We start from the raw sequence: 27,400 nt of genomic DNA on the forward strand, positions 1-27,400 counted from the left end.
TAATCTTAACCAATCAACATTCTAGAATTACATCCGTATGCGGATCGTTTTTTAGTTTACCCTTTATTATCATAATAATAATTAGTGTTGTGCTTGTGATCTCTTTAAAAATTGTTGCAGGTCTGTCAATGTGAGACATGAGCCTGCTTTGTCTTGGAAAGGTCCTCAATTCTTGGTGCAATGTTTAATAAACATAGCCTCAGGTCATCCTAGATCTGTGCACGGTTGCGATACAAAGTACTCCTTAGATTAGGCTACGAATAGGCCTACTGCAAGTGCAGGAAGGTAATCTATAAGTAAGGAAGGTGTGAGTCTTTAAAAACATTGAGCCTCATTCTCGGACATTTGTCTTAGATATCTTCTTACGGATTTCGAAAGACCAACTTTAGAAAAGATCTCCACCGGATTCATGAACGTCTGGAAATGTGTCCGTAGCTGTGCACTGATTCTTAAATTGAACGCACGTTCTCATGCACCTGAATTTTCATACAGAAACGCCCCGCCAGCTCCTTATAAGGGCATGCAACTGAAGAGACGTGTGGACAATCCACATACTCAACAGCAACACGAAAGCAACTTCAGACTGATCAAAATCACGTCAAAGCGGAAAGCGAGCACCGGTGGATTAAACACAGACCTAACTTCACCAGTGCAGCGGTAGATGTGTCCATTCTATTCCAATATCGCTACATCCACACGATTGAGTTTAGTGCTTATTTATTTATTCACTTAGTTTTGCAGTGTTCGTGTAGTGCTTTTATTTATTTTAGGACATTATGATGCCTCGTAGAATCATGACTATAAATGAGAAACGTAATTGTTAATGATAAAAATATTCTCATATTTTGTATTATTATAATTATTTAAATCTGAGGATGTCTGTAGAATTGACGTGAACGCAATCACCAACGATTTCTCACAAATTCAGCCCTTAAGAACAATCTGGCTGATTCACCACTGCTATTTAGCATTCTTAAATTCTGGTCCAAGTTAGAACGAATCCCAATGAATGAATGCTCAAGGAAACTAGAGAGATTGCAAAAACTCTGCAGGGTGTCGTCTCAGTGAGGGAAAGTTACATTTGGTTAGGCCTAAGAGGAACAATTGAATGAATGTGTGTGTGTGTGTGTGTGTGTGTGTGTGCGTGCGTGTGTGTGTGGTTATTCCTACAGTCATGAACACCAGTAGAAAGTCATGTGTATGTGTGTTTGTTTGATGTACAGTATGATTGGCATAACTTACAGGCAAAGTTCTACTATGACAGCAATACTGCTCTGTGATGTTGTTGTGCCTTCCCAAGCAATTTGTTTCCCTGGCTGTAATAGTACATTAAGAAATTACAAATAAGATAACAATTTAGCATGAGTTCTACACTAGTCACACAAGGACTCGTCACAAAAGGACACATCTATGTGACGTGAAGGTATCCATGCCATAATATTAAACACACTAGTCTAGTGCAGGTTTGCGCGCCCCACGTCTCCAGCCAGTCGCCTCAGCCCAGGTTTGAGGTCCTGTGGTCTAGCAGCCCACTCACAACCTCTCTAGATTCCAGCCAGCTCCGGTAGCGACAGCAATGCTATGCACTTTCCCCCCTCCTCCCTTGGTTGGGACCTTGTCCAACTGCTCCCTCCCTTCCCCTCCCCCTCCTCTCCATTCCCTTTCCAGAGCTGTACTGGATCCCAACTCAGCGACAGCGTCGGTTGTGTCCCACATCCACCAGGCAACAGCGAATGTTTCCCACATCCAGCCGACTCATGTAGTGACAGCGTTGCCCTGTTAAAGTTGTTTGCTACCATAAGCTAATGCTTGTTATTGTTGCTTGTATATTGAATTGCCTTTGAATAGAGTAAACAGGCTTTATCAATAGTGTTTGGGGAGATACCTATAATTTGAAACTGATCTTCATGTTTGCCAGAAGTAAAACCATCTGGCTAGAGGGAAGAAGGGGGGGGGGGGGGGTATTGTATTTTCTGTTGTTATAAGCATATATTGGTCCACCCATGGATTTTGGTCGGCACCCCACTTGTGGTGTGCCACTTCTGGTCCACTCTCGGACCATCATCATCTTTAGTGTAACTGTGTGGATATTAAGAACATTTGGAATTTCTCAATCTTATCCTTGGCATTTAAATGATAAGATTGAAGGCTTTAAATGAAGGCTTTCGATAGTGTGGACAGGGAGACCCTCTGGAAGCTTCTCAGGCACTACGGAGTGCCAGAGAAATTAACCAACATTATCAGAAACACCTATGAGGGAATGACCTGCAGAGTGATCCACGAGGGACAACCTACCGGTGCTTTCTGTGTACAAACAGGAGTGAGGCAGGGGTGCTTACTATCGCCATTCTTGTTCCTGCTAGCAATGGATTGGGTAACAAAGCAATCCACAGTAGAAAGAAAAAATGGCATACAGTGGACAATGTGGGCGCAGCTCGATGACCTGGACTTTGCAGATGACTTGGCCCTTCTCTCTCATACCCAGCAACAGATGCAGGAAAAGACCAGCACCATCGCAACCAACTCTGCTCGCCTCGGTCTTAACATCCACAGAGGGAAGAGCAAAGTCATGAGAGTCAACTCTGCCAACACTGCACCCATCATGCTGGAAGGCGAAGCTCTGGAGGAGGTTGAGGAGTTCACCTACCTTGGCAGCATTGTCAACAAGCAGGGTGGAACAGATGCAGATGTGAGAGTCAGGATTGGCAAGGCCAGAGTTGCATACCTCCAACTAAAAAACATCTGGAGCGCAAAAGACCTAGCCATCACAATAAAGATCAAGATCTTTAACAGCAATGTGAAGTCAGTCCTACTCTACGGAGCTGAGACATGGAGGACTACAGTGAATACGACAAACAAAATCCAGTCATTCATCAATACCTGTCTGCGACGAATCCTCCAGATCCACTGGCCTAACACCATCAGTAACAAAGAACTGTGGGAACGTACCAGCCAAAAGCCAGCAGACGAAGAGATCCTCCACGTTGGAGATGGATAGGCCATACTCTCCGTAAACCAGCCACAAACACCACAAGACAGTCCCTCAAGTGGAATCCCCAAGGGAAAAGAAAGAGAGGTCGGCCGCGAAACACCTGGCGTAGAGACTGGGAGGCAGACGCCAAGAAAATGGGCTACACTTGGGGACAGCTTGAGATGTTAGCTCAGGACCGAGATGCTTGGAGAACTCTTGTTTGCGGCCTAAGCCCCAGAAGGGGTAGTAGGCGATGATGATGGTACTAGAAGGCTCCCAAGGTGAAAAATGACTCAGCCAATTAAAGACTTATTATGCACTAGTGGTCCACTGGCCTTTTGCTATCAGGGTCCCTTTGCTTTAGTTTGTGTTCATGTTTTCAGAACCTCAATTGGTAATACATGTAATTAATTTGATTACATCTTTAGTTTGTTTGCATACTGCTGAAGTAGGAGAATGGAATACGGCTTATCTTCCCCAAACTCCAGACAGGGATGTAACCATTGTCAACACATTTAGTCTCTTTGAAAAATCCAGTATTTTCTACAGCCTTAAGAGAATGTCCATGCTTGAATGCAATAATATGTGATAGCTTGAATCTGTTGAAGGTTAGTCTCATAATTTGGTCTACATTTGTCTATTTGTTTTACCAAAATTCACCAGAAGTCCCCATTGAAGTGCTTATTTCAAAGTTGTCTTCTGGGGATATATTTATGTATAAATAATATATTATGTCTGATTTACATATAGAGTACCTTAAATACTGCTGTATTGTATTTCATACTTGATATATCCACCTTAAATACCTGCTGTATCATATTTGATACATACATTTCCAACTAGAAGTATGAAATATTAAGTAAATATAAGTTGCCTCAATACAGTAAATGTTTTCAAAATTGCCAAAGATTTCCCTGCTAAATACTTGAGAGTTAATACATGGTAGTCAGCCATTTTGGATATAGCATTCAAAGGCCCACTACTGCCTACAGTGCATCTACAATGCACTGGTAATCCACCAGAGGGCAGAAGACATGTGGCAGATGGCATACAACAGGTTTTTCCAGTATTTGTTCATGATGATGTAGACATTTCAAAATGTAGATATTTCAAAATGTAGCAATGTAGCAAATGTGATGCAAATATACCATATATTGGGTAAACAGAAGAGGGTGAATGTACAGTAATATTAAATATGAAGAGACTGACATCAATATGGACCAATAAGGAAGTGTCAAAAGAAGCCAAAAGTGGCTGTTGTAATGGCAAAACCGATACAGCATACGGCCGCTAATTCCAAGAATTGAAAAATACTCTGACCTTATAGCATTCTAACTCAATACTGGACTGATTTCTATCCTTTTTTGTCCCTAGTAAAAATTTGGGCTCAAAAAGATGTGAAAATAGGGCCCAGGTTAAAATGATTTCCCTTTAAGCCTTCTTGAGATATTGAAATGTATCAGTTGCAGCGTCCCCAATGGACAAAATTCATGAAATTTGTGTGCGTCCAAAAAATGTGGCCGTGTGTCAAAAACCTTTACCTTACAAGACTTTGGTTTGTGAAGCGGTAGATTCTTGCATGGATCATAATTCACTAGGTGGTGCTACCCCACAAATGGATCATAATTCACTAGGTGGTGCTACCCCACAAATGAATCGTAATGAACTAGGGTAATGCACATCCTAGAGGCCAACCTCCCATAAAACTGTCGTAATTTTTGACAAAATGATTGTTAAGCTATTGCCCACGAGTCCTTTGAGCATACCCCACCTAAAGGGGTGCTAGCATGAAGGGACGGTCACCTTCACCAAAACTCATATTCCATGGCAGCCATGCGGGGCTATAAACAAGTATTATATGGATTGGAGAAGTGTGTGATATCGTCAGCAAAATTTCAGTGAAAAATAAACATAATAATAATAATAATTAAGATGTTTTGTTTGTTTTTACAATTTTCCTCTTTTTTATCGTTTTCCTCCTTAGTCCTAAAGTTACTTGAACATTTTGAAAACTGTCTCCACTTTTCTACACATTTCCTTTATAAGGAATTGAAACAAACTCAATGGGGATTGCGGTTCATCTTTACCATCCTTAAACCATATTGGACAGCCAATGACCAAGGACCACAGCCTGGCTTTAATATCTTTCAATATATTTTTCCTGAATGCCATCGAGCACTGAGGTTTGACCAGCTTCATTGCTTTGTTTGTGCCTTCAATCAGTGTTTGTCATACAAGTTCTGGTACTGAAAAACTGCTACTGCTGGTAAGTCAAGTGATACTTCAATGATACTTAGCTTGTTTGTTTTCTTTCCAGACCAGAGGGGCATCTCTTTTGCTACACATTATTGATAATCATTTCTAATTGCTCATTAACTGTTTTCATGTGAAATGAAATGTTGAAAATGAAAAATTGTTTTCTGTTTTTCCTCTTGGTCTCTAATAGCTTGTGGTTATATGCTGCATGTACATCCCTTTGGAGTCAAAGATCAAATATGAGGAGGACAGATCTCATGCTAATTACAAAAGCCAGAAAGGAAGTTGGCTGGAATGAATGAGTGATCCATCTTGGCCAACCTTTCACACAGCAGTCTGGCTGTCTTCGGTGAACTTTCTCTTGATCTCTTATGATTATCTTGAGAGTATTGGTCTGCCCTGCTCCTTATGGCAGACTGACCAAGCCAAATCAGGGAGTGTGTCAAGAACTTGCTGAATGAATCCAACATGTGATAAAAGAGACACTAGAAGTATTTTAATTATCTTGAGGGTTCAAGGAAACTCAGCGTTCCAGACCAGAACATGTAGTGTGCTTACAAGAACACACACACTTATGCATCAACACTCCCCTAAGTAGATGCTTACCAGAACACACACACTTATGCATCAACACTCCCCTAAGTAGCAAAAACATTGGATTGGACAGCCATGACAACCTTCTTTCATCAGCCATAAGACAAGACATCGTGTTCAATCGTCAGTTTAATGCTATTCTTAGTTAAAAGTTTTCCCTCATCCTTTGGCACCCTGAATCCTGTTTCAGACATGCTTTTTGCCATTCCAATTTAGTCATTAGTATGAAAGAAGAGGGGATTATCAACTAGCTAGACAGATTTATAGAGTTAGCCTTGACAACTGCACCTTTCCTAATGGACTGAAGCCCATATTGTGCAAGAGCTCATGCTCAAGATTTCAGCCAAGTAGTAAGTTACTGTAATAATTCTGTACTTGTTCAGGGTGCTTTGGGGTATATTACTACGGTTCAGGACTGAAAGTATCACAGAACTATCTCAATAACTTATTATTGCATCCATTTTATCCAGTCCTATTTACTTTAACCCTTTCAGTGCCATTGTCAACTAAAATTGTCTAAACAATAAACATTCTAGAGTGCCAAAGGCGACTGTAGTCGACAGAAACGCATTCGCAATGAAAGATGTGCAATGGAATGAACTGATGAGTCAAAGACGATCTGTGTGGTTGTCATATAAGTTCTTGCCGATCTTGCAATCTGTACAAATGATAAGGGGCTGTATTTACTGTTTGTTTCAACAAATATAGATTATTTAAATTGAATGTTGTGCTTAATTTAGGAGGATACATTTTATAAATGTATTACCTTTTATATTGCCTCATAAGTTATTTATGCACTACTGTATATTGCACATACTCTTTAAATATGAACTACTGAATTTGCATTTATATGTACTTTTGTGTACTTGCAGTGTATTCGAATAATACGAATATACGAATGTTCACTTCATGCTAACTTACTAGCACTTGGACAGTACTTATATTTTCTATATGATAAGTTAACCATTGTGCTTGGCTTTTTAAGCCACATGTAATGAAAGAATAATGCTTTCAATCACAGTAAATAAATATTTGTAATGATTTGCTTTGTAGTGTACTCCCCATCTTCATCTTAGTCATTGTGGGAAATACATTTTATAAATTGGATATCCTTTTTCAGATATCACGTAATACTGGAATAATGTACCTAAAATTGGAGGTACATGTATTTTCATACATGTGGTTTTGCATTTTGAAGTTACTTTCTAGAAAGATAAATACATTGTTTTATTAGAAGTTGTCTTATTTCTGAGGTTCATTTTGTCCTTTAGAATGTTGGTGGCCATATTGGCGTGGCACTGTAGGAGGTCAGAGTTCATGATGGTTCATCATCAGCTTCTTGTCTTTGTTACATTATTTGACCATTTTACCTTTGACTTTTACATTATTTTTTACAGTGCATGAATGTATTTCATATTTGTTTATGTTCTTTGAGTGCTATGTATGTACACATATATTTTTTTTATTACATTAGATACCTCTTCTACTGCACATCACAGAAAATAAATGAAGACTTTAGTACAGTATAGGATCAATTTAATTCAAAGGGACATCTCTAAGTGCAAGGCACAAAAATATTGCAGGGTGGTTTAGTGGTAAAACCACTGGAAAATACAATGCTCACCTGCCTGTGACACACAGGAGATATTAAGGATTAACAGAGCGTAGGTTTATGGCACAAGTGAGGGTTGGAAATGTTTAATAATACAAGTTATTGCTTAGTCAATGGTCTTTGCTTTAACGCCTTTGAACTCGTATAACTCCTTGTTGTGAATTCACAGTATGTTAAAACAAATGCATTCCATATTTACTGCATGTTTTGGGCTCACTGTACAGGGGATGCAGTGGTCGTCTCCTGGCCGGCTGGAATGCCTGTCAGCAATTTTTCCATACTTCCACAATACAGCAGGGAGCGCATGGGCCATTTCTGTAATAAAGAACTAGTGAGCTTTCTCACAGACCTCTTTATCACAGACTTATTTTCCCCCTCTAAGTAAAGATGTTATTTTATCACAGACTTCTTTTTCCCCCTCTAAGTAAATATGTTATTTTGCACTACTGTGTAGTCATGAATAAATTACTTTAAGCAGAAACAATAGCATTTATGAAATAACAGAAGAATCAACCCACCTTTACCGGATGGAGAAATCCACCAGCCCTGTTTGAAAGAGTGTGATCACTAAAGCACCTGCTCTGGTCCAGTGTTTCTGTGAGGTGGGCAATGTAGTTTGTGGCCAGAACAAGTATATCCAGCTTTGAGAGCTTGGTGTCTGGAGGCACAGAGGGGAGAGCCGCCTGCAGACTGTGGAATGCCTCTCGCAGGTTCCTCACCCGACTCCTCTCACGAGCTGCATTCTCAGGAGAATTATGAGTCTTCATCCCTTTCGCTACGACCATTCCTGCTTTCATCTAAGCAAGAAACAGATTTGACTCTTGAAGGACTGTTCCAGTGTTTGATGGCACTGTCACAATCGAGACTATTCACTTGGTAAACTGTCAGCAGTCATGGATTGATCCCCTCATACTCAGTTTAATTTCAACTCCATCAGGTTTAATTAGCTACTTAGACTCAGCTGTTAGACTGCAGGTTTAACTCACCCATTTATTTGTGTCACTGCGAGGTGGCTGGGTAGAGCCAGGAGGGGCCACTGTCTTGGAGACCAGGCTTTCCCCCATGGTCGCATCCATATCCAGAGAGTCAGATGAAGTACTTCTCAGATACTTATCCATAGGAAGCTGTCAACTTTCTGTAAAACTATCTAAATCAATACCTACAATACTGCTTGTTGAAATGATCCACGTGTGTCTCCTTTAGCAGGCCTGATGTCATGATTCTCCTCTCTGAGCAGAGGGCTTGCTTTTTAATTCTGCATCCATTCCTCTCCCTCCTCTTCTCCTTTACTGGTGAGGTAATGCCAGGATCTTCAAGTGCGTTGTTATTTCCTCCCACCACTTCTTTGCCTCCCACGGGTCCAGGCTGCCCAGAGAGAGTCTGCCTGTGCTGTCCCCCTCCCCACCATGAAGTTTGGGAAAAGCCAGGCCTCTTTTTCAGCTGCAGGCTCTTACCTTGACCACTAACCCCAGTATGTGAAAGAGCCAGGATTTTAAAATAGTCACTGTAACTGTTCCTATCTTCCATGATCGAGGTCATCAGCTGTTCTGATACACCAAACAAAAGAAATAAGAAGACTGGAGCAAAGGAGTGAAATTTGTTCATTTATTAAACTAAAAACATTTAGTGACTAAAATACAAACAATACAGATTTGGAATGATTCATCAGCAAATAACATAACTTATATAACTCCTACTACTGGTCAAATATGTTAAATGACTGTGGTATATGAATTTTAAATAGTAAAATATTAATAATTAATAATTCAATAATCCATTAGTCTTTTAGCATCCTCTTAAAAAACTGACTATGCTATGAATATGTCTCAGATTATCAACTCATCCTTAAACACGGAAAAAATGTAAGTCTATTCAAACCATCCAGAAGTACAACGCAGAACACGGCGTCTCCCTCTTGCTAAAGGCTTATCTCCGGCTCTATTTCACTTCACTGACTAAATGAAGTTGATTTGTAGGATGCTGAAGGACATCATTATTTTCTTCTTCTCCAGGATCTTAATGAAGCGTTGAATGTCCTGCTGAAGGACATCATTATTTACTTCTTCTCCAGGATCTTAATGAAGCGTTGAATGTCCTGCGCCATAAGCTCTGGCTCCTCCATAGCAGCAAAGTGGCCGCCACGAGCCATTGGTGTGTAGGCCACTAGCTTGTGATACTTCTGCTTTGCCCAAAGTTTAGGAGTGTGCATCAGCTCGTTGGGAAAAGAGGCCAGGGCAGTGGGCACATAGACTGGAATGCTATGGATGTGGGAAGAGGGGGAAAAATCAGAAAACTTTAATGTTTAAAGTTAAAGTTTAACTTAAAATCCCAAAAAACTAAAATTACAAACCATGAGAATCAATTAAGGAGACAGTTATGTAGACCCATGAATATACTTAATTTGTGTTATGTACCTTGCATGTGGCTGGTTCAACCCCTGGCCAAAATTCTCTTTGTAGAACCGCATTGATGAAATAATCGACTCAGTCGTCCAATAGATCATCACGTTTGTTAAGAGGTCATCCAAGGAGAATTTCCTAAAAAAAAATTGTACACAATTGTTTTGGAGAGGTTAATGTAATGTTATTTAATAGTGCTGTATGGTAATGTGAATGATTATTTATTTATTTGTATTTATTATATTCACCTTTCCAGTCCTCCATCCTCAAGGTCCCTGAATTTATCATCTGTCCATGTGGAAAACTTCTCTAGTATGTATGCAGCTAAACCGACAGGTGAATCATTTAATGCCCGTCCTGAAAGATAGAAACACACGTTGGGTAAGAGGCGTTTGAGGAAACACATATTCTGATTCCCCTAGTGTCTAGTTCTCTCACCTGCAGTATCTGGCTTGGTAGACTGAATATGCATGTATCCCGTCTCCTTCACTGGCTCCACAACCAACTTCTCCAAGCAGGGGTAGAGCCGTTTCACATCATGGTCAGTGAAGCCAAATAACTTAGGGAATCGCCAACCCAGCATCAAAGACAGGATCATAGGAAGACCAGGCTTAGCAGGAGGTGCGAAATTAATGTGAAGGCCTCTGACTGCTCTGATGGACAAGAACATTTGGGGAAAAAAAGCTTCAAATCAATTTGAAGGGTCTTGTGGAAATACGTTTTTATATAAATACATTTTCTTTGTATAGTGCCATTAAGGATGAACTTTGCCCCATGTCACACCAGCAATAATAATTCTAGACCCTGATAATATTCCCGTCACTGTGAATGGCGATGGTGTCTCACAACAGTAACAGGCACTCACTTGGGATTCAGCTGCGCCATGTTTGTAGTGATGAGCCAGCCCCAGTCTCCACCATGAGCGTAGAACTCACTGAAACCTAGCCTCTTCATCAGCTTGTGGAAGATTCTGGCTGCACAAACAGAATCAAACCCTACCCACCCGCAATCCACATTCAGTTACTATCACAGGTATTAGTTTGGATAACTTGAGGCTGGACTCTGTAAAGCACCTTATGACAATGTTATTGTTTTGAAGGTATATGAATACAATTTAATTGATTTGAATTGAATAAATAAATGAATGAATGAATGAATGAATGAATGAATGAATTCTGTAAAGGTGATCTAACATGCACACCAGCTGTGACACTTCATGTCATGACTAACCTGTTTTATGTGGTGCCTCTGAAAAGCCATAGCCTGGGATGGATGGGCAGATCACCTCAAAGGCCACGTCATCAGGGTCGGCAGGCTCAGTGAGAAGAGGCAGAACCCCATAGAACTCGTAGAAGGAGCCGGGCCAACCATGGACCATGATCAGGGGAACACACTTGCTCTTTCTCTTGGGTTTCACATGGACATAGTGGACACTGATACCTGCATTTAACAGCAAAAATATGGTGATGGTTTAAATGGAGTGAATTTATTTTATAGTTGTATTATACAGTTGACACAAATACTTGTAAAATCAACACACCTTCAATTTTTGTTTTAAAATGTGGATATTTGTTTAATTTGTCGACTTGCTTCTTCCAGTCAAAGACATTTCTCCAGTATGTTACAACTTTCTGCAGGACTTTGGAGTTAAAGCCATAATTAAAGTGGCTGTTCTCCAAGGAAGGAAACGGCCGAGTTTGATCTATTCTCCTGTGTAGGTCCTACAAAACATTAAAGTACATTTTTAGTCTCAAATGACAAAATGTGAGAGAACATGCAAATGTGATTCTGTGAGAATATTTTAAATGTGTATGTCAGAAAACATCTTAAAAATGCAAAATGAAGGTCACTAATGGATGCATAGTATTCCAAGTTCTGATGACTGTTTTGACCTGGCAGGAGTTGTTATGTTGACTCATGAATATGCGTGACTAAATTATTAGGTTGTGAAATATCGGCCTTCCATTCCATAACAATAACCAATTCCATAATCTTAGGATCAATTTCACACTATAATCAAATGTATTTATACAGTGTCCCACAGCAATCAAACTAAAGCGCCCCAACTGCATTTCTAAGCACCTTATCTTTTACTAGGCATTCTGTTACATAGATGTAAACACATTAAAGAAATCCTTTGTATATTTTGTCGCACAACGAAAATTAAATGTACTACTCAATGTGCCATTAACAATGAACATCTCACTTTACCATCATTTTTTTCAACTATTATCCGCGGTTTATACATTGATTTGGCAACATTTCTGCAGCCCTGTGGTTAATACTTGGGTGTGTCCTTTACACAAGAATGCATTTTTCCCGCCTGATAGTTAGTAACACGCACAGTAACTTTGCACGATAAAGCATGAATGGGTCTCTTTCTCACTCTCCCTCTTTCACATAGATAACACATTTTCACATTTCACACAACACATTTTCATTCACGCTGAGTCACATTCAGTCATGTATTCCTATATTCCTACCAGACTGTATTGAACAGGATGCTATGGAGCGCGAACCTCCACAAGAGGTGTGCAAGGTCTATCCATCATTTGCAAATGGAACTCTTCCATTTAAACCGTTTACAGTTATTAAAAAGCTAGCATAGCAACTAGATAACCATAGCCACCAGGAAACACAATATTAGCTGCAAAGTTTAATTTCTCAAAATCAGCTCACCAATAAAGGGCTTTAACGGGTCCAAAGTGATTACAACCACTTGTGGGTGATGTGAAATGGCATTAAACAATCCTGAGGGAAATCTGTATTCCTGTTTTAAACTTTTACATAGCTAGCAGTGCTCGCACAACAACTACATGGTATTATGTAACGTAAAATAAATTGCGGTTAATCACGGATGCGGGTTTGTTTTATAAAATTACATAAAATACTGTAGTGCGGTTTATATATAGTGTGGTTAATAGTGGTTAATAGTCGGGAAAATACAGTACCTGAAAAGGCCCCAAGGCCTTTGCCCCCTAAAGGGAGTACAGAGTATTGCAAGGGGGGGTGCAGGTTGAGGGTGAAAAAACAGAAGGAAAACCCTGAACAACCACCTACTGGTCAAAGTAAGTATGGATGGCAGTGCTCTTACAGCATTGTAGCCTGAAAAGAACCTATTTGGTAATGAGTTTATAGCCTACTTTGTACTAACACAATATGGTCAAGGCCTACCTATAGTCTATATGTTAGAAGGGATAGCTAGCCTAATTATTAATAAAACGGACAATAGCTAGCCTAATTATTAATACAACATGAACTGATTAAAAAAATGGGGCAAAACATAGCCAAATCGTGAAACCGTATTTGATCCAGACAGATTTGATCTGTTTTAACAAGAGCTAAAAAAAATGTGTTGATAAAATATTTCAGTTGACTGATTAATTAGATAAGATAATTCCCTTTTTCTATGTCTACCTCTCTACCCGTCTCCCAGCAGATGCCCGATGTTTTCCTTGCCCCTATCGCCCTGAGCTTGCCCCAGGGGGTTCAGGCTCTGTAAAGCACCTTGACACAATTTTATTGTTTTGGCGCTAAATAAATCAAATTGAATTAATTAAATAAGACAGAACCTAAAACCTACCACTGCTGGTTTCACGGTACTGGTTTGTCAAAACAGATACATAATTCAATACACAAATAAAACCTCATAACGTTTCTGTATTAATGCTTGTTTACTGCATTGTTGTTGCATTTCTCTCAGTTGAATCAAGTCGCCTAATCTGCAGTCTATATGCGCTAATATACCTACCACATAAAACAGGTAGGCGGTCTGATTTAAGATAGCTTCGCAGGCAAGATAACAGTAAATTGTTAACTAGTATACATAATATTTCCTATATTGTTGCTATGACGGAAGCTAGCTGCATTTGGGAATGACACGATATCTACGTCACTTAACCTGCCACTGCAAATTCGCTTGTCACTACTGGCATGCAAAATGCCATGCATTAGCTATATAACTCACAATACTTAGCAAAACAGTATAACAGCCGTTACATAGTGCCACCTATTGGACTTAATAATCTTTGATCCAAGATGGCTGTTTACAATTACGCTGGCTCCTATGTTGTACCCTTGTCACTCGTCATATGTAGCAGGCTCTGTAGGTCCGACATCTTCAGCTGGAAGAGTGAAGGTCTCAGCCACCACATACAAGTGCGAAGCATCCCGAGTCTTCCCATCAGTCAGTGTGTAATTGTAAGCTCCTTTCTGCTGTGTCACATTCATAGGCTCAGTGAACCTCCTCCTTTCTTGATGTGCATAGGGTTCCTCATATGCACAAGGCATCCTGGGAGCAGCTTAGGAGTCTTGGCATTTCTCTTAGCATCAGTGCATGTTTTCATGTATAACTGTTTCGGTGCAACTCTTTCTTTTAATTCACAATCTTGAGCAGCTGTGAGCTTTGGCTGGATAGAGTTTGGTTTTCATCTTTCTTCTATACATGAGCTTGAAGGGTGATGTGGAGCCCTGTGGTTCTATGTGGTGTAGTTTTGTAGGCTTGCAGTAACTCAGTGACATGAGCTTATCACAGGGCTTTCTCCGGGCAGTAAGGTTGCATGAGCTTACCACAGGGCTTTCTCTGTGCAGTAAGGTTGACATGAGCTTACCACAGGGCTTTTTCTGTGCAGTAACTCAGTGACATGATCTTACCACCGGGCTTTCTCTGTGCAGTAACTCAGTGACATGAGCTTACCACAGGGCTTTCTCTGTGCAGTAAGGTTCCTTTCTTTTAACACCCAGGTTAGGCTCTCTACAGCCCCATTTCCTTCTGAATGGTAGATTGCAGTCCTGGTGTGTTGGATATCTCATTCTTTCAGGGAAGAGGACTGAAGAGGTTAGCCCTCGGTCATTATCTGTCACAGGCACCACATGTTTCTTTTTTGGCTGAACACAGATCTCATGAAGCCAATCACTGTAGCCCTAGTGCACTGTGGAGTCAAACACACCTTTGGCCATTTTGAATAGTAGGCCACCATGGTAATAGCAAACTTGCAGTCACAAGGACACAAGGCTAGTGTAAGTTTCTGCCAGGGTCCCTCAGGCAATGGGACTGATGTCACCAGTGAAGGGGCTGTTCTTGTGGTCTTCTCATTCAGCTGGCAGGACACACAGGAGGCCATGACAGACTTCACCAGCGCATCCATCTTAGGCCAACAAGACAAATCTTTGAGTCTCTGTTTGGTACTGACAATACCTTGGTGGCCCTCATGCGCTAGGTGTACCATGTGGGGGAAATTAAATGGAAAATTAATGTTTTATGTTGTTCTCACAAAACCCCTTGGTGCGTATTTCTGTACTGAAACATTCTGCAGATTGGTTGTTGAGAATAACATATCACTTTACATTTTTCTGTTTCAGTGAGTTGTATCTTGTCAAGTATCCTTGAACGTTACCTTGCCCGGGACCAGGAGCACGGCCTTGAAGGGTTCACCCCTTATCAGAACATGTGCGTCCTTGAACGGGTGCAACGGGTGCACTCCCAATACGAATATATTTCTGTCAGAGACCAGCTGCTTAGGTGTCCTTGAGCAAGACTATAAAAGTTGTGTATAATCAGTGTTTGGGGTTCTTTCTCGTCTCAAGCTTGTTGGGACGGGGAGATCCCTGCTTGGCCCACTGGAACCAAATAAAGACAAAAGAGATGCTACTCACAGCTGTGGGGGTTGCCTGTGATCATTTCTACCACACCTTTTTTTCCACCACTTAGTTTTACCTCTCAGCCGGAACGAGAAGCAACAGCCACTGTTCTTTCAGTTCTCTAGATGTAATTGTGTAAGGACACCACCTATGCTATAGTCTGAGGTATCTGGGGGCTGTGAGGGCTCAACCAGGACAAGTGCTGGACTGTCAGTAAAAAGTAGTTTGAGTGGCTGGAAGCTATTTTGTGCATCATTGGTCCATGTGAATGTAGTGTCACATAGCACATCCCTCATTGGCTCTACGACAGTTGCATAGTTCTGTATGAACTTGGAGTACCATGCTGTCAGGCCAGGGAAGGACCTGTGAGAGGTGGCATCACTGGGTGCTGGAGCATCACAAACAACAACACAAATGATGTGGTCATCATTGGGCAGCAGTGGAGACCTTCTTACTCATGGTCTGGCCCAGGTACGTCAGTTATCCTGGTAGAATCTGCATTACTCTGTATGTTAGCGCTTATACTAATGCTACGCTATAGTACTCAAGTAATCAGTCAGCCTCTCCTGATGTGCTGTAGACAATGACACTCTTGTACGATGTGAATGACATCATAGTGTTTATGAATGGGGAAAGCTTCTTTCAGACACTCAAGCCTAACTTTGGGTAGTGGCATAACGTTAGCTTGTACCTACGTGTTCACCTTGAATAAAATATCAATTTTTCGTTTCTTGTAGTGCATGGTTCCTTAGGGGAGGGTTATGCGTCTAACCCACCAATAATTACTGTAAAGTAATTTTGTTAGATTGATGAATTGATGGTCAAAACCTAATTTTTCTAGAACCATCCATAAATAATCTCATTCCAGTCGGTCACATGCTTTTTCTGCATCTAAAGACAGCACCGCACATGGCGACTCAATATCCCGAGCTGCATGGATGATATGTAGCAGTCGGCGCATGTTGTCTGATGCTAAACGAGATTTTATAAAGCCCGTCTGGTCCTGATGTATAAGTTTGGTCATGTATAAATCTATCCGTGTGGCTAGCACTCTGGGGAATACCTTTATTTCTGTGTTTAAGATAGAGAGGGGGTCTATAGTTGATACACAGTGTGGGGTCCTTGTTGGGTTTTAGTAGCACTACTATTATGATTGCCCTTTTCTATCGGAGTTCTCAGGAATCTGAAGCACTGTTGTAGAATTCACCTGGGGTATAGACCAAGAACCAACATTTTCACAAATGGCTGCATGTCAAAAACAACAAGTGGTTTATCAAAGTGCTCTACCCAGCAAAAAGTAAAATTTACAGAGAAAAAAACACATATAAGCACACCTTTGGGGTTTTAGCCACTGGCAGGAGGAGCGGTGCTTGGCAACAAATTATTCCTATTCTTTGCATTGCATACGTTTATCAATAGGCCTATCAATCATTCTATTGATTAAGTTTATCAATAGGCCTATCAATCATTCCATTGATTAAGTTGCATTAAATCAATCCTGCCTCCAAGAGTCCAAGAGTAGCTTACAATTAATGAAGCACCATGTTCATCAACCATCTTCATCAACCATGTTCATCAACCATCTTCATCAACCATCTTCATCAATGTTCTATTCAATGCTGCATTATTAGAGTTCACAGAAGACAGTTCAGTCAAAGAGGGCCCAGGTTGGCCTTCCATGGATGGAGTTTGAAAAAAACAAAATCTCTAAAATGCGCTTAGAACAGCTGAAATCTGCATTAGGGTCTATCATCAAAAAAAGTTCCTTTTCCATACCTGTACATATTACCCATATAAAATGTAATTCACGAGTATGTGGAAATATATTTATATTTATTATACGGCACCAAAAGTTCCATTGATTTGAATGGGCCACCCCAACGTTCGGAGGTCTGATATTTCTTTACATTGACCACTGCAAAAAATGAATGACCGCTGCCATTGGTAACGGGTTTTGTTCTTCCAATTCACATCTTTCATATAATTTAGCGTAACAGTAATTCATTGTAACGTGGAGTCAGCAAGTAATGGGTTGCTATGCAACACCTGACATTTTTAAGTTCTATTTGCGTGAAGAACTATTTTTTCTTAGTGGAAGTCACAAAACGGCAACAAAATCATTCAAAAGAGGTATTTTGGAGGAATGTCTTCTATTGTTTTGGCACGTAACCGAATAATAGGCTGGATAATGGATAGTCCGGGATGATGGAAAATAACTCCCTTCAGGACCTTTCGTTCCTATTCGTCCCGCCGTACTCTACATTATCCCTTACTTATATAATAAAGAGGCATGTATTAATAGAAAACACATTTCACTTGTTTAAATTCTCTGACCTGAATCTCTTCTTGAGATGTTTCTACCATGAAGGTGCCAATGCTGTCATCCTCGGTCTCCTGAGGTTCCTCTCCAACACCCCACCAGCCATCTTCTGTCTTCAGTACCACTGTCTTTCTCTTGAGCAGCACAAGATAGACTACAATACCCAAGATTAGAGCCACCAGTATCTCAGTGAACATGGTGCTGAAAAAAAACACAGAGTTAAAATCATGTTTATATTTATGGTATTTGGTAACTCACAAAACATATTTAAAAAAAATAAAGCATTATGCATAATACAACAAAAAAACACTATTAAATATCAGATTAGAAAAAATCACAATGATGAATAAGAAGAAATAATCCGACTCGACAAATTGTGACAGCGTCATATCATGGCAAAACATGTATATGTGCATGTATATGTATATATATATATATATATATATTGTACAAAAAAGCCACTAGAAATTCATAATACGTGAACATTTGAATGTCAAACTGTATGTATTGAACGACCAGGGAGAGTGACTCATCTTCAGTGACAGGCATAGCGCCTGTTGGAATATGGTTGGAACTTGAGAAAGACTTTCTTTTCAACAGACAAATGATGAACCAAACATAGAAAGGTGGCAAGCGAAGCCAGGTGAGGATCCAAAAGAGCCTGATCAGTTTGAACTTTGGTAGAGAAAACTCTATTGCTCTAGTGCCATTGCTTTAGTTTTGGTCTCCGCACAGGGAAATCCTGCCCTTGCATTTGATTGGCTGTCTGATGAAGAGTAATTTTAAGCCCCTTGAAAATAAAACAGTTGAGAATATTAATGTTTTAATGGTTCTCTATTTATTGTTTTTCTGTGTTATGTCCTTATGTACCCAGATCACATTTATGCTAACAAGAAAAAAAGTCTAATTTGTTACCTATGCATTCAAGTATTTCTGTAATAAACACAGAATTTCAGAAATTGTTGTAAGAAAAATGAATCATTCCGGGCTTAATTGGCCAGGTTCATTCTGGTAATGGCAATGGGGATGGCGGAGGTCGCCTTGATCAAGCGGTGTCTGCCTTTTGTCTTCTCATTTTGCCTCAGAAATTAATTATCAGAATGTTTAGGGCTAGAATATGCTGATTACACCCATACAGGAGGCAGCAGGTGAGGCTGGGTGAAATAACATCCAGCACCCGGTCAGTCAGCACTGGTGCACCTCAGGGATGCGTGCTCTCCCCACTGCTTTTCTCCCTCTACACTAACGACTGCACCTCAGGAGACCCATCTGTTAAACTCCTGAAATTTGCAGACGACACATCAGTCATCGGTCTCATCCGTGATGATTACGAGTCTGCATATAGGCGGGAAGTTGAACAGCTGGCCTAGAGCTGAACACGCTCAAAACTGTGGAGATGACAGTGGACTTCAGGAGGAGCCCCCCAGCACTGCCCCCCCCTCACCATACTCAACAGAACTGTGTTGGCTGTGGAATCCTTCAGGTTTCTGGGATCCACAATCTCCCGGAACCTGAAGTGGGAACCCAACATCAACACAGTCATCAAAAAGGCCCAGCAGAGGATGTACTTCCTGCGCCAGCTCAGGAAGTACAACCTGCCTCAGGAGCTGCTGATCCAGTTCTACACTGCAGTCATCGAGTCTGTTCTCTGCACTTCCATAACTGTCTGGTTTGGATCGGCCACCAAACTGGATAGGAAAAGACTCCAACGGACAGTCAGGTCTGCAGAAAAGTTTATCGGTGCCAACCTGCCCACCATCCAAGACCTGTACACCTCCAGAGCCAGGAAACGCGCAGGAAAAATCACTGCAGACCCCTCACACCCTGGACACAACCTATTCAAACTCCTCCCCTTTGGTAGGCCCTACAGAACACTGTTCGCCAAAACATCCAGACACAAAAAACGTTTCTTCCCCCACGCCGTCTCACTAATGAACAGCTAACCCACTGTGGCACTGTGCAATAACCCTGGATCAATATAATAACCACTGTACAATTACTCCCACAATCATATTTATTTATTTTATTCTCAAATAGAAAATGTGCAATACATTCCACCCTTACTGTATAACTGTATATATGTATCTTTGTCTTGTCCCATGTAGTTAGCCTTGCTCTGATAGAGAAGGTGTAAGTGTGATTCAAATTTCTCACATTCGTCCTCTGGCTTTGAGAGGCTAGCAGATTTGTCAATCCATTGCAGTTGCTGTATTTTGATTATTTGTTCTTTTTTCTATCCTCTTCACGGTTTGGCAAATTAATGGATATTTTTCTTGATTTAGATGTTTGTCAAGCCTTATTAAAATACAAAATCTTTTTGTAAGCGTACTCTGCCTCTGAGTTTTTGGCCAGACCCACCCGCACACGGTGACACCTCTCGGTCCTGTTACAACGCGATAAAAAAAGCAGTGTATCATTGGTCTTACTCAGCCCAGGGGATTCTCTAAGCCAAACAAACACCCTTAATGTACAGTACAACACAAGCGACAGTAAAACCATCAACATGCTGCACATTCTCTGGCGGACCCTGACATCGGCCCCTATTTTGAGGACGATAACGGCTGACAAATTGTCTAAACATTCTCAGCTGAGGCACTGAATTTTGAATATGGGCGTGGCAAAACATTCTTCTCTGACAGGGAACATAACAATATGCCACAATCACAAACCATCATTGCCCAAGTGTGATTGGTTTATCTATCTGGAAGAGTGACGAAAGACTTGAGCGTCAGGGAAGAGGTAGGCCTAGACTTATTTGTCCAACTTGAATTTAATGCTCAGGCAGCTGTAAACAAATGTCATCCATGACGTAAATACGCAATAATGATCTTGTTGTTTATATTCACATATTGTAGTCTAATTAGACTAAGGTAGAAGAAGAAATGCCACACAACGGCAGCGTGTTTTCTGCAAAAGATCTCTTTTCTTGGCCGCAACTAAATGCAGAGATTGCATTTAGGTTGTTTCAAGTGTTCAAGTGTATCAACATAAACGTAAAGGAGCAATCAAAAAGTTCTGTGACTGCGCGTATTAAAAGCAAGAACTGATTTCGCATTTGGCCGCCATCTCCTTAGAGGTAGTCACCCAAATGTCAACACGCCACAGTTCTAGTCGTTTGCGCCGAATGTTCTCCCTCAGACCCTCGAATGCCTCAGAACATTACAGTAGAACTTGTGACAGTCACACGACTTTTCAACACGATTGTTGCTCCCCACCACCCTTCCACCCACTGGGTCCCTGCACTTCTTCCTCCTCCCTAAGATGAAGTTCAAGCTGAGGGGGTCTCCATTTTGACACAGTGAAGAAGATTCAAAGTGCATCGCCTATTGTGCTTGAAACGCTTAAAGAACAGGACTTCCAGGGAGTGTCCCAAGCATGGCAGGAGTACTGGGAATGGTGTATCGCTGCACAAGGTAACTATCTCAAAAGAGGGGTACGTTTTTTGCTTTTATAGGCGCAGTCCGGGACTTTTAGATTGCACCTCAAAGCTCACAAGGTCCTATATCTTATGCATTTCCCATTTGTGCAGGCTACAGGTCACCGTCTTCTGCTCTTGCATTTTACACATCAGATCACTTCCCTGCCTTTGGGATATTCCATACGGTTAAAAGTAGCCTCATGTTCCACAAATGAATAGTCTACCTTTATGTCACCGTGGTAAAGTTAGTTTTATATTCAACATTCGATATACGACATATTGAAAAACAAGTATTTCACACTTGCTCTGATTGACGTATTTATGTCAAACCAACTGTAATGTATTCAAGCACTGGTCATATATCACAAGGCCAGGACGTGAGCGCACTTCCTAAGAAGACAAGAAAGACGTAATGGTGGCAAGGTACTCAACATTGTTTGTTGAACAAACAGGGTACAAAGTCATTCTTTAACATATGCTGTATGCAAAGCCAACCTAACAGTGATTTGTCTAAGCAACATTTGTGCAATAAAACAGAGATTCTGAACAACAGCAAATGAACGAACATAAAGTGAAATGTTTAGCGTGGTTCATTTTAAATCCTTTTACAAATTTCACGCTACTGTGGCACTGAATGGTAGGCTATTGGTTACTTCCACACTATGCCCTCTAAGCAAACAAGATTGACTGGAGTATAGTTTTGACATTCTGAGTGGGTGGTTTTAAAAAATGGGGACGCACCAGCGAAAACAACAATCACTCTGTAACAATCACATCAAGTTCAAGTCACTTATGCTTGCTTACAGAGTGATTGCTGGTTCTGCTCCGACCTACTTAAATGCTCCTGTAAGGGCAAATGTTACCCCCAGGATGCTGCGTTCGTCTAATGAGCGTCGTTTAGCACTGGTAATAGAGACTAATCTCATTCGTAGTTCCACGTTGGCTGCCTAGCACTATCAGAGTAGGGGCGTCCCTCTCTACCTTTAAGAAGCTCTTGAAGACCCAACTCTTCAGAGAGCACCTCCTCTCCTAACTCGCACTTCATCTCCATTCCTCTTTATTTTTCTACCTCTCCTTATCCTTCCTCTAATTTTATCTCCTCTCACTAGTACTTAACTCGCACTTACAGTTGTTACATTCCTGCACTTTTTTATTTCTTATGTAAAATAGTATTTATTGTTACACTAGGTCTCTATTGCTCGTAGCTTGATTGTTCTCTCCTTTGTACGTCGCTTTGGATAAAAGCGTCTGCTAAATGACTAAATGTAAATCTTTCACAAAGCAATCAAGCAAGACTCATGTTGCCTAACTTTATGGTTGTTTCACCCCAAGTTAAGGACAATTATCCATAGGACATATCCATCAGAATGTGTAGCCTAGTTTACCCGTTATTGTGTTTGGGGAGTCTTCATTTAGACTGTTTTTATTATGCTTTATACAACAAAGAGTCCATCTTAATTTGGTTGTAGGACAGTGCATTGAAATACATCATTACATAAATTAAGTTAGGGCTATTTTACTACACACTATTGTAATCTACAATATATGCATGAATCACCTAACACGTTTGTATAGTTATCAACATAAAGGCCTAGACTATAAATTATTAGAATGAAAGTTATGACGGTCAGAATTTGTATATATTACTTAGTTTGATAACAGCTTGTATTAACAGTGCTTTGGCATTCACATGAAGTGATAATGAAGTTCAATAAAACACACTACCTAAACGTCAGCCTACTTCTTCATGTTTGTTTATCATGCCCCAGCTCACAAAACAAAGCCACTGCATCATTGCAATCATTAATATCTCAACGCAGTTTTAACAAACATTTAATCCACCTGATCAAAGCAACAGAAAAAATGCAAGAGTGAAACAATATGTCTCACTTGACACTAGCCTATCCATCTCATCATACACAAACCAGCGTACCGAAGTGCAGACAGTGGTTGTGATGCCTCCTGAACACTCCTTTTAGAATGTCAGTGTGGTGATATTTTCTCTCCCGACTGCTCAGACCAAGGTTCATCAGCGTTAACATTCCAGATGCTAAACAAAGACAAAACCACTGTTTCGCGTACTCTGTAACAAAACTATTATATCATATTAAGGAAAGGGCATGTGATGCCTCCACAGTGGTAGAGATTTAGGCGATGTCTGCCCAATGTTATTACTTTTACTTTGTTTACCATTGTTTTACTGTTTTACTGTATATCTATATATATATATATATATATATATATAATGTGTTCTTTTTTATAATGTTTGTAATTTTTTTGGTTCACTTTAAAATACACTATTTTATTTCATATTATAAACTTAAATATGATTTTATTTCATATTATAAACGTATACACTATTTTATTTCATATTATAAACTTATATACTATTTTATTTCATATTATATCTGGCAAAAAGCCAGAGAACACAGAGATATATCTGCTACTGTTTTTGTGATGGGAGTCAGATGGGCTTTTTAGACAATTACGTTGATTCAAAAAAGTTCAAAATAGAAGTAGTTCTATAGTAGCCTATATATTAAATATTTATCTTAATACCCATTTCCCTGAACTACTAATGAGGGAGGGAGAGGAGGTGCAGGCTAGGGGAGTAGGGGCAGGCTTCAGTAATCAGCCCCACCTATACCTGAAAACCTCTACGTTTACGTTTACTATGTTATACAGATACTCCCAAATACACTTTTCACGCAGTGCATCCCAACTTTCAGATGTCTGATATTTCTTGACAATGAACGCTGAAAATGAATGAAATGAACAGGTTATGTGCCGCTGATTCACATCTTCCATCACATTCTGCAAGTAGTCCGTTCACTTATCGTAGCAGAAATGGATTGTAACTCAAAAGTCAGCAAGTAATAGGTTGCTATGCAACACCTGAAAGTGTAAGGTTTTATTTGCACAAACAGTGGAAGCCACCAAACAGCAACAGAATCATTAAAAAACTGACTGGACTTGAAACTGTGTTCAGGAGGAGTGGGTACTGTCAGTAGGTATCATTGCAAGGGTTGTAAAATGTACATGTGTGTCATAACAAGTCATATGAATTGCTAACACTCTATCTGCTCCTTTCCCAAAGAAAATGATCAGAAATCTGACTCTCTCACACACACAGACACACACATTGTTATTGACTGACTGATTGCATTTTTAATGGTATTGTATGGGAGCCGAATCACATTTTGTTTATTAATTGACTGATTATCTATTTAATATATTGTATTGAATATTAATACGATATAAATATAACAAATATAATTGTAACCGTAATATGTATTGAGCAAATTAATTGTAATTCACTAACAGCTTCGTATTTTTAATAACAAATAAATATTTTCTAAACAGGTATGCTAACAAATACTGTAGAGCAGTGCAGAACAACAATAACACAGGATATATTGTAAATAAACAACAATAATACAGGATATATTGTAAATAAACGATATGCTAATGGTTTAATGGCTTCCAGAGTACTGTAATTTCAGAGACCATCATGGTAATAGCACAGTTAAATTATGTAATTAGGTACACGGAAATTTCCTGTAATTGTATTTACTGTATCTAAACCATAGTATGTTGCTAGAGAAATTGCTGCTAGTATACTACTGTCATTTTACAGATTTTGTTTTTTCAGTGTTAATGTTGACATGTAGCCTATTCAGCAATGTTGGAGGTCAAGGTAATTAATGTATAACGTATATGTAGAATCACGTTCATGTCATTCATATGCATTAAACATTCTAATGGCTTTTTTGTACGTTACATACTGATATGAACCTTGACCAATGGATCTGAAATCAACCCCTCCAAAGTCCGCTCCGACTCCGCTTTACAGCTTTATTTTTTGAGTTCAGTGCAAAACAAATAAAGACCTAATAGTTCATGGGCTTTAAGGCTGTATTTGCCTTTCACTCACTACATGTCTGATTTAAATATAACATTACGGCATGCAACTTCAATTGTATGATGATACCAATTTACAACTCAACTATTTTTTACTGCAATCAACCACATTTTCACTGCTGAAACTCACTGTTGTCCAACATTCCTGGTACTGAGGAAGGATTATGTAAATACAACGAACAAGGCCCCAATAAGAGCATTAAAGTAAAATAGGCCCAAAAGCGTGACTCAAATTGAATTCCCTCGAAAAGAGAGCAACACTGCGGTTTGACGATACAGATAAATGCCATTATATTGTTTACTGTGATCCTCTGGAAACAGTGAAAAGCCCATCATAACCACACTAAAGAACACACTAGACAGGCTAGTATTCTGAAAATTACAGTTAATCAAATGAATGCAGAGCATGGTTTATTTAATTAATCAAATTAATGCAGAGCATGGTTTATTTAATTACCCTCCTCTTACATGGTGTCATAGTAGGCTTGGGCCATTAGGTTACCAGAGAAACTTGTTCGCACACACACACTGGTTAGGAAACGAACAGCAATCTAACCAGTCTCGGGAATCCGATTGATTAAAACTGAAAAAGTTACAGAGCTGTAGAGCAACAGCCTATTGTACATGAGTTCGTGAGGAACACAAAGGTATACACCAGTAATCTAAAATCAATCACCTGTAAGAATAAGTAAGAAGTTAGAGTATGCACCTACTTTATGTTACAACCGTTGCAGGACGAGGCACACAACAGTAGAGGCAACACAAGTGATTCCTTTCTGGCTAAAACAGTCACAGCGCTAATACGATAAGGCGGTCAGCTTCGACTCAGGCGGCCTTATTTATAAAACGCTGCTACGCACAAAAATGTTGCATGAAAAAAGTTGGGATTTGCAGAACATTCTAGGCATCCCTTCACCCATGCCTAGAGTTAACGTAAAGTTTTCCAGACACGCGAATCTGCGATGTCCGACGATGCGGTCAGGAAATAAAGCTCAGTTCCGGATGGGGAAAAAACGGATGAAATATATATCACCACACATCACTACATTTCATAGTGTATAGGCCTACCTCTAACTGCGGATATGTATCACCACTCAAAACAGCCTAAAACCAAACACCTGCGCCCTGCGTGTGCCCAAACCTCCTGTCCAATAGTCTAGTAGGCTATTGGTCTTTCAATGTCATATTGATATTAATCTCGTTCGCTATGAATGAAAACGTGCTTATAGTGACTTGTGTAATGTGAAATAAGTGCGAATTAATGCAAATAAGTTAAAGAACATTATGGACACGAAGGCAAACGCTGCTTGAACTTTCGTGGACTTGAACTGACACTGGCGCCTACTTAAGTTTAAAATACCTTTGCTGTTGTGAACAGAATGCGTACTGTTACCTGTCGACTCACGTAATGTATTGGAACAAAGCCCTTTCCGGTACATCATAGCCTAATTCCAGTAATATCATGGGCGAATCTTATTACATCAGTGATTTATACACGATCGATTCCTGAGGGGACATCAAAAGTAGCACCAAATGTAACATACTGCTGCGGTGATGTCATATATTCACGAACGAACACATTAAAACGCACAAGCATAGCTTTCAAGCAGACAGTGGACACTCACCCAGTGGCGGTTCTACACGGAGTCCTGGGGTGGCCCGTGCTCCCGTAGACATGTCACTGGCCACCCTGTGGCCACCCCGTGCTGACCAAAAACAAAAAATAATGTATTATGATTTTACACCCGAGCGCCAAACGCGGAACTAATGCGACGCAACGTTCTACACGGGTAAATTAAAGCGGCGCACCCAAACACTGTAGTCTGCCAGGTGTGGTGCTCGTCGGTGAGCAACCAAACTAATTAGCTTTTGTCTTTGAAATATACCTGACAACGGGATTGACAAACATACAAATTATATTTGAAATGTATATGACAAGGTAGGCTATTGCTTAGAATGGGACACAGACAGGAAAATCAAACAAATCGCAGTGTAGATAAGCTAGATCTTCACACTATTTAGTTACTTTGACTCTGTTAATAGATAGCATTACCTATACTAGCTACTTGCGTCTTGACAACACATAGCAGGTGAGGTTGTTAGCTCACTGTGGAACTTTCAAAATAAGATTCAAAAAACAAAATCCCACAGCAAGGCTAGCTACTTATAGGTTGTTGCTGCTGTTATTCACAAAACCTGCAGAACTGTCAAAGCTGTGCAGGTCCATATTGTCTGAGCTAGAAAGTGGGTGGGAGTATGTACATGTTGG

The 27,400-nt window shown here is 40.1% G+C and overlaps 2 protein-coding genes across 3 annotated transcripts; both read right to left on the minus strand.

The window, feature by feature from the left end:
* Positions 1-7,340: 7,340 nt before the first annotated feature.
* LOC105900084 (transcription factor 23-like) lies at positions 7,341-8,909 on the minus strand. Its single transcript, XM_012827336.3, has 3 exons — positions 8,420-8,909; positions 7,952-8,230; positions 7,341-7,748 (listed from the first exon to the last, which is right to left on the minus strand). The coding sequence occupies exons 1-3, from the start codon at positions 8,549-8,551 to the stop codon at positions 7,647-7,649; spliced, it is 513 nt and encodes a 170-aa protein (XP_012682790.1). The 5' UTR covers positions 8,552-8,909; the 3' UTR covers positions 7,341-7,646.
* Positions 8,910-9,024: 115 nt separating this feature from the next.
* Positions 9,025-26,932, minus strand: ephx1 (epoxide hydrolase 1, microsomal (xenobiotic)). Of its 2 annotated transcripts, none has more exons than XM_012827334.3 (9): positions 26,757-26,932; positions 17,807-17,993; positions 11,373-11,553; positions 11,063-11,272; positions 10,698-10,827; positions 10,271-10,485; positions 10,081-10,189; positions 9,848-9,970; positions 9,025-9,691 (listed from the first exon to the last, which is right to left on the minus strand). In XM_012827334.3, exons 2-9 carry the CDS (start codon positions 17,987-17,989, stop codon positions 9,490-9,492), a joined length of 1,353 nt encoding a protein of 450 aa, XP_012682788.1. In that variant the 5' UTR covers positions 17,990-17,993; positions 26,757-26,932; the 3' UTR covers positions 9,025-9,489. The 2 variants fall into 2 exon arrangements, with proteins under 2 accessions (XP_012682788.1, XP_012682787.1); XM_012827333.3 differs by lacking the exon at positions 26,757-26,932 and adding an exon at positions 25,845-26,663.
* Between the last annotated feature and the right edge of the window lie 468 nt (positions 26,933-27,400).

This window comes from Clupea harengus, chromosome 15 (genome assembly GCF_900700415.2).
Source record: "Clupea harengus chromosome 15, Ch_v2.0.2, whole genome shotgun sequence".
NCBI lineage: Eukaryota > Metazoa > Chordata > Actinopteri > Clupeiformes > Clupeidae > Clupea > Clupea harengus.

What these genes read in the sequence shown, in the direction of transcription:
- LOC105900084 (XM_012827336.3), bottom strand. Translation starts at nt 8,551, where the DNA reads ATGGATAAGTATCTGAGAAGTACTTCATCTGACTCTCTGGATATGGAT. An exon ending in GCAGTGACACAAATAAATGG is followed by an intron (nt 8,231 to 8,419) that starts GTGAGTTAAACC and finishes TTTCTTGCTTAG; the next exon opens with ATGAAAGCAGGAATGGTCGT. An exon ending in GATTTCTCCATCCGGTAAAG is followed by an intron (nt 7,749 to 7,951) that starts GTGGGTTGATTC and finishes TCTTTATTACAG; the next exon opens with AAATGGCCCATGCGCTCCCT.
- ephx1 (XM_012827334.3), bottom strand. Translation starts at nt 17,989, where the DNA reads ATGTTCACTGAGATACTGGTGGCTCTAATCTTGGGTATTGTAGTCTAT. An exon ending in ATGGCGCAGCTGAATCCCAA is followed by an intron (nt 10,486 to 10,697) that starts GTGAGTGCCTGT and finishes CTTGTCCATCAG; the next exon opens with AGCAGTCAGAGGCCTTCACA. An exon ending in GAGGATGGAGGACTGGAAAG is followed by an intron (nt 9,971 to 10,080) that starts GTGAATATAATA and finishes ATTTTTTTTTAG; the next exon opens with GAAATTCTCCTTGGATGACC.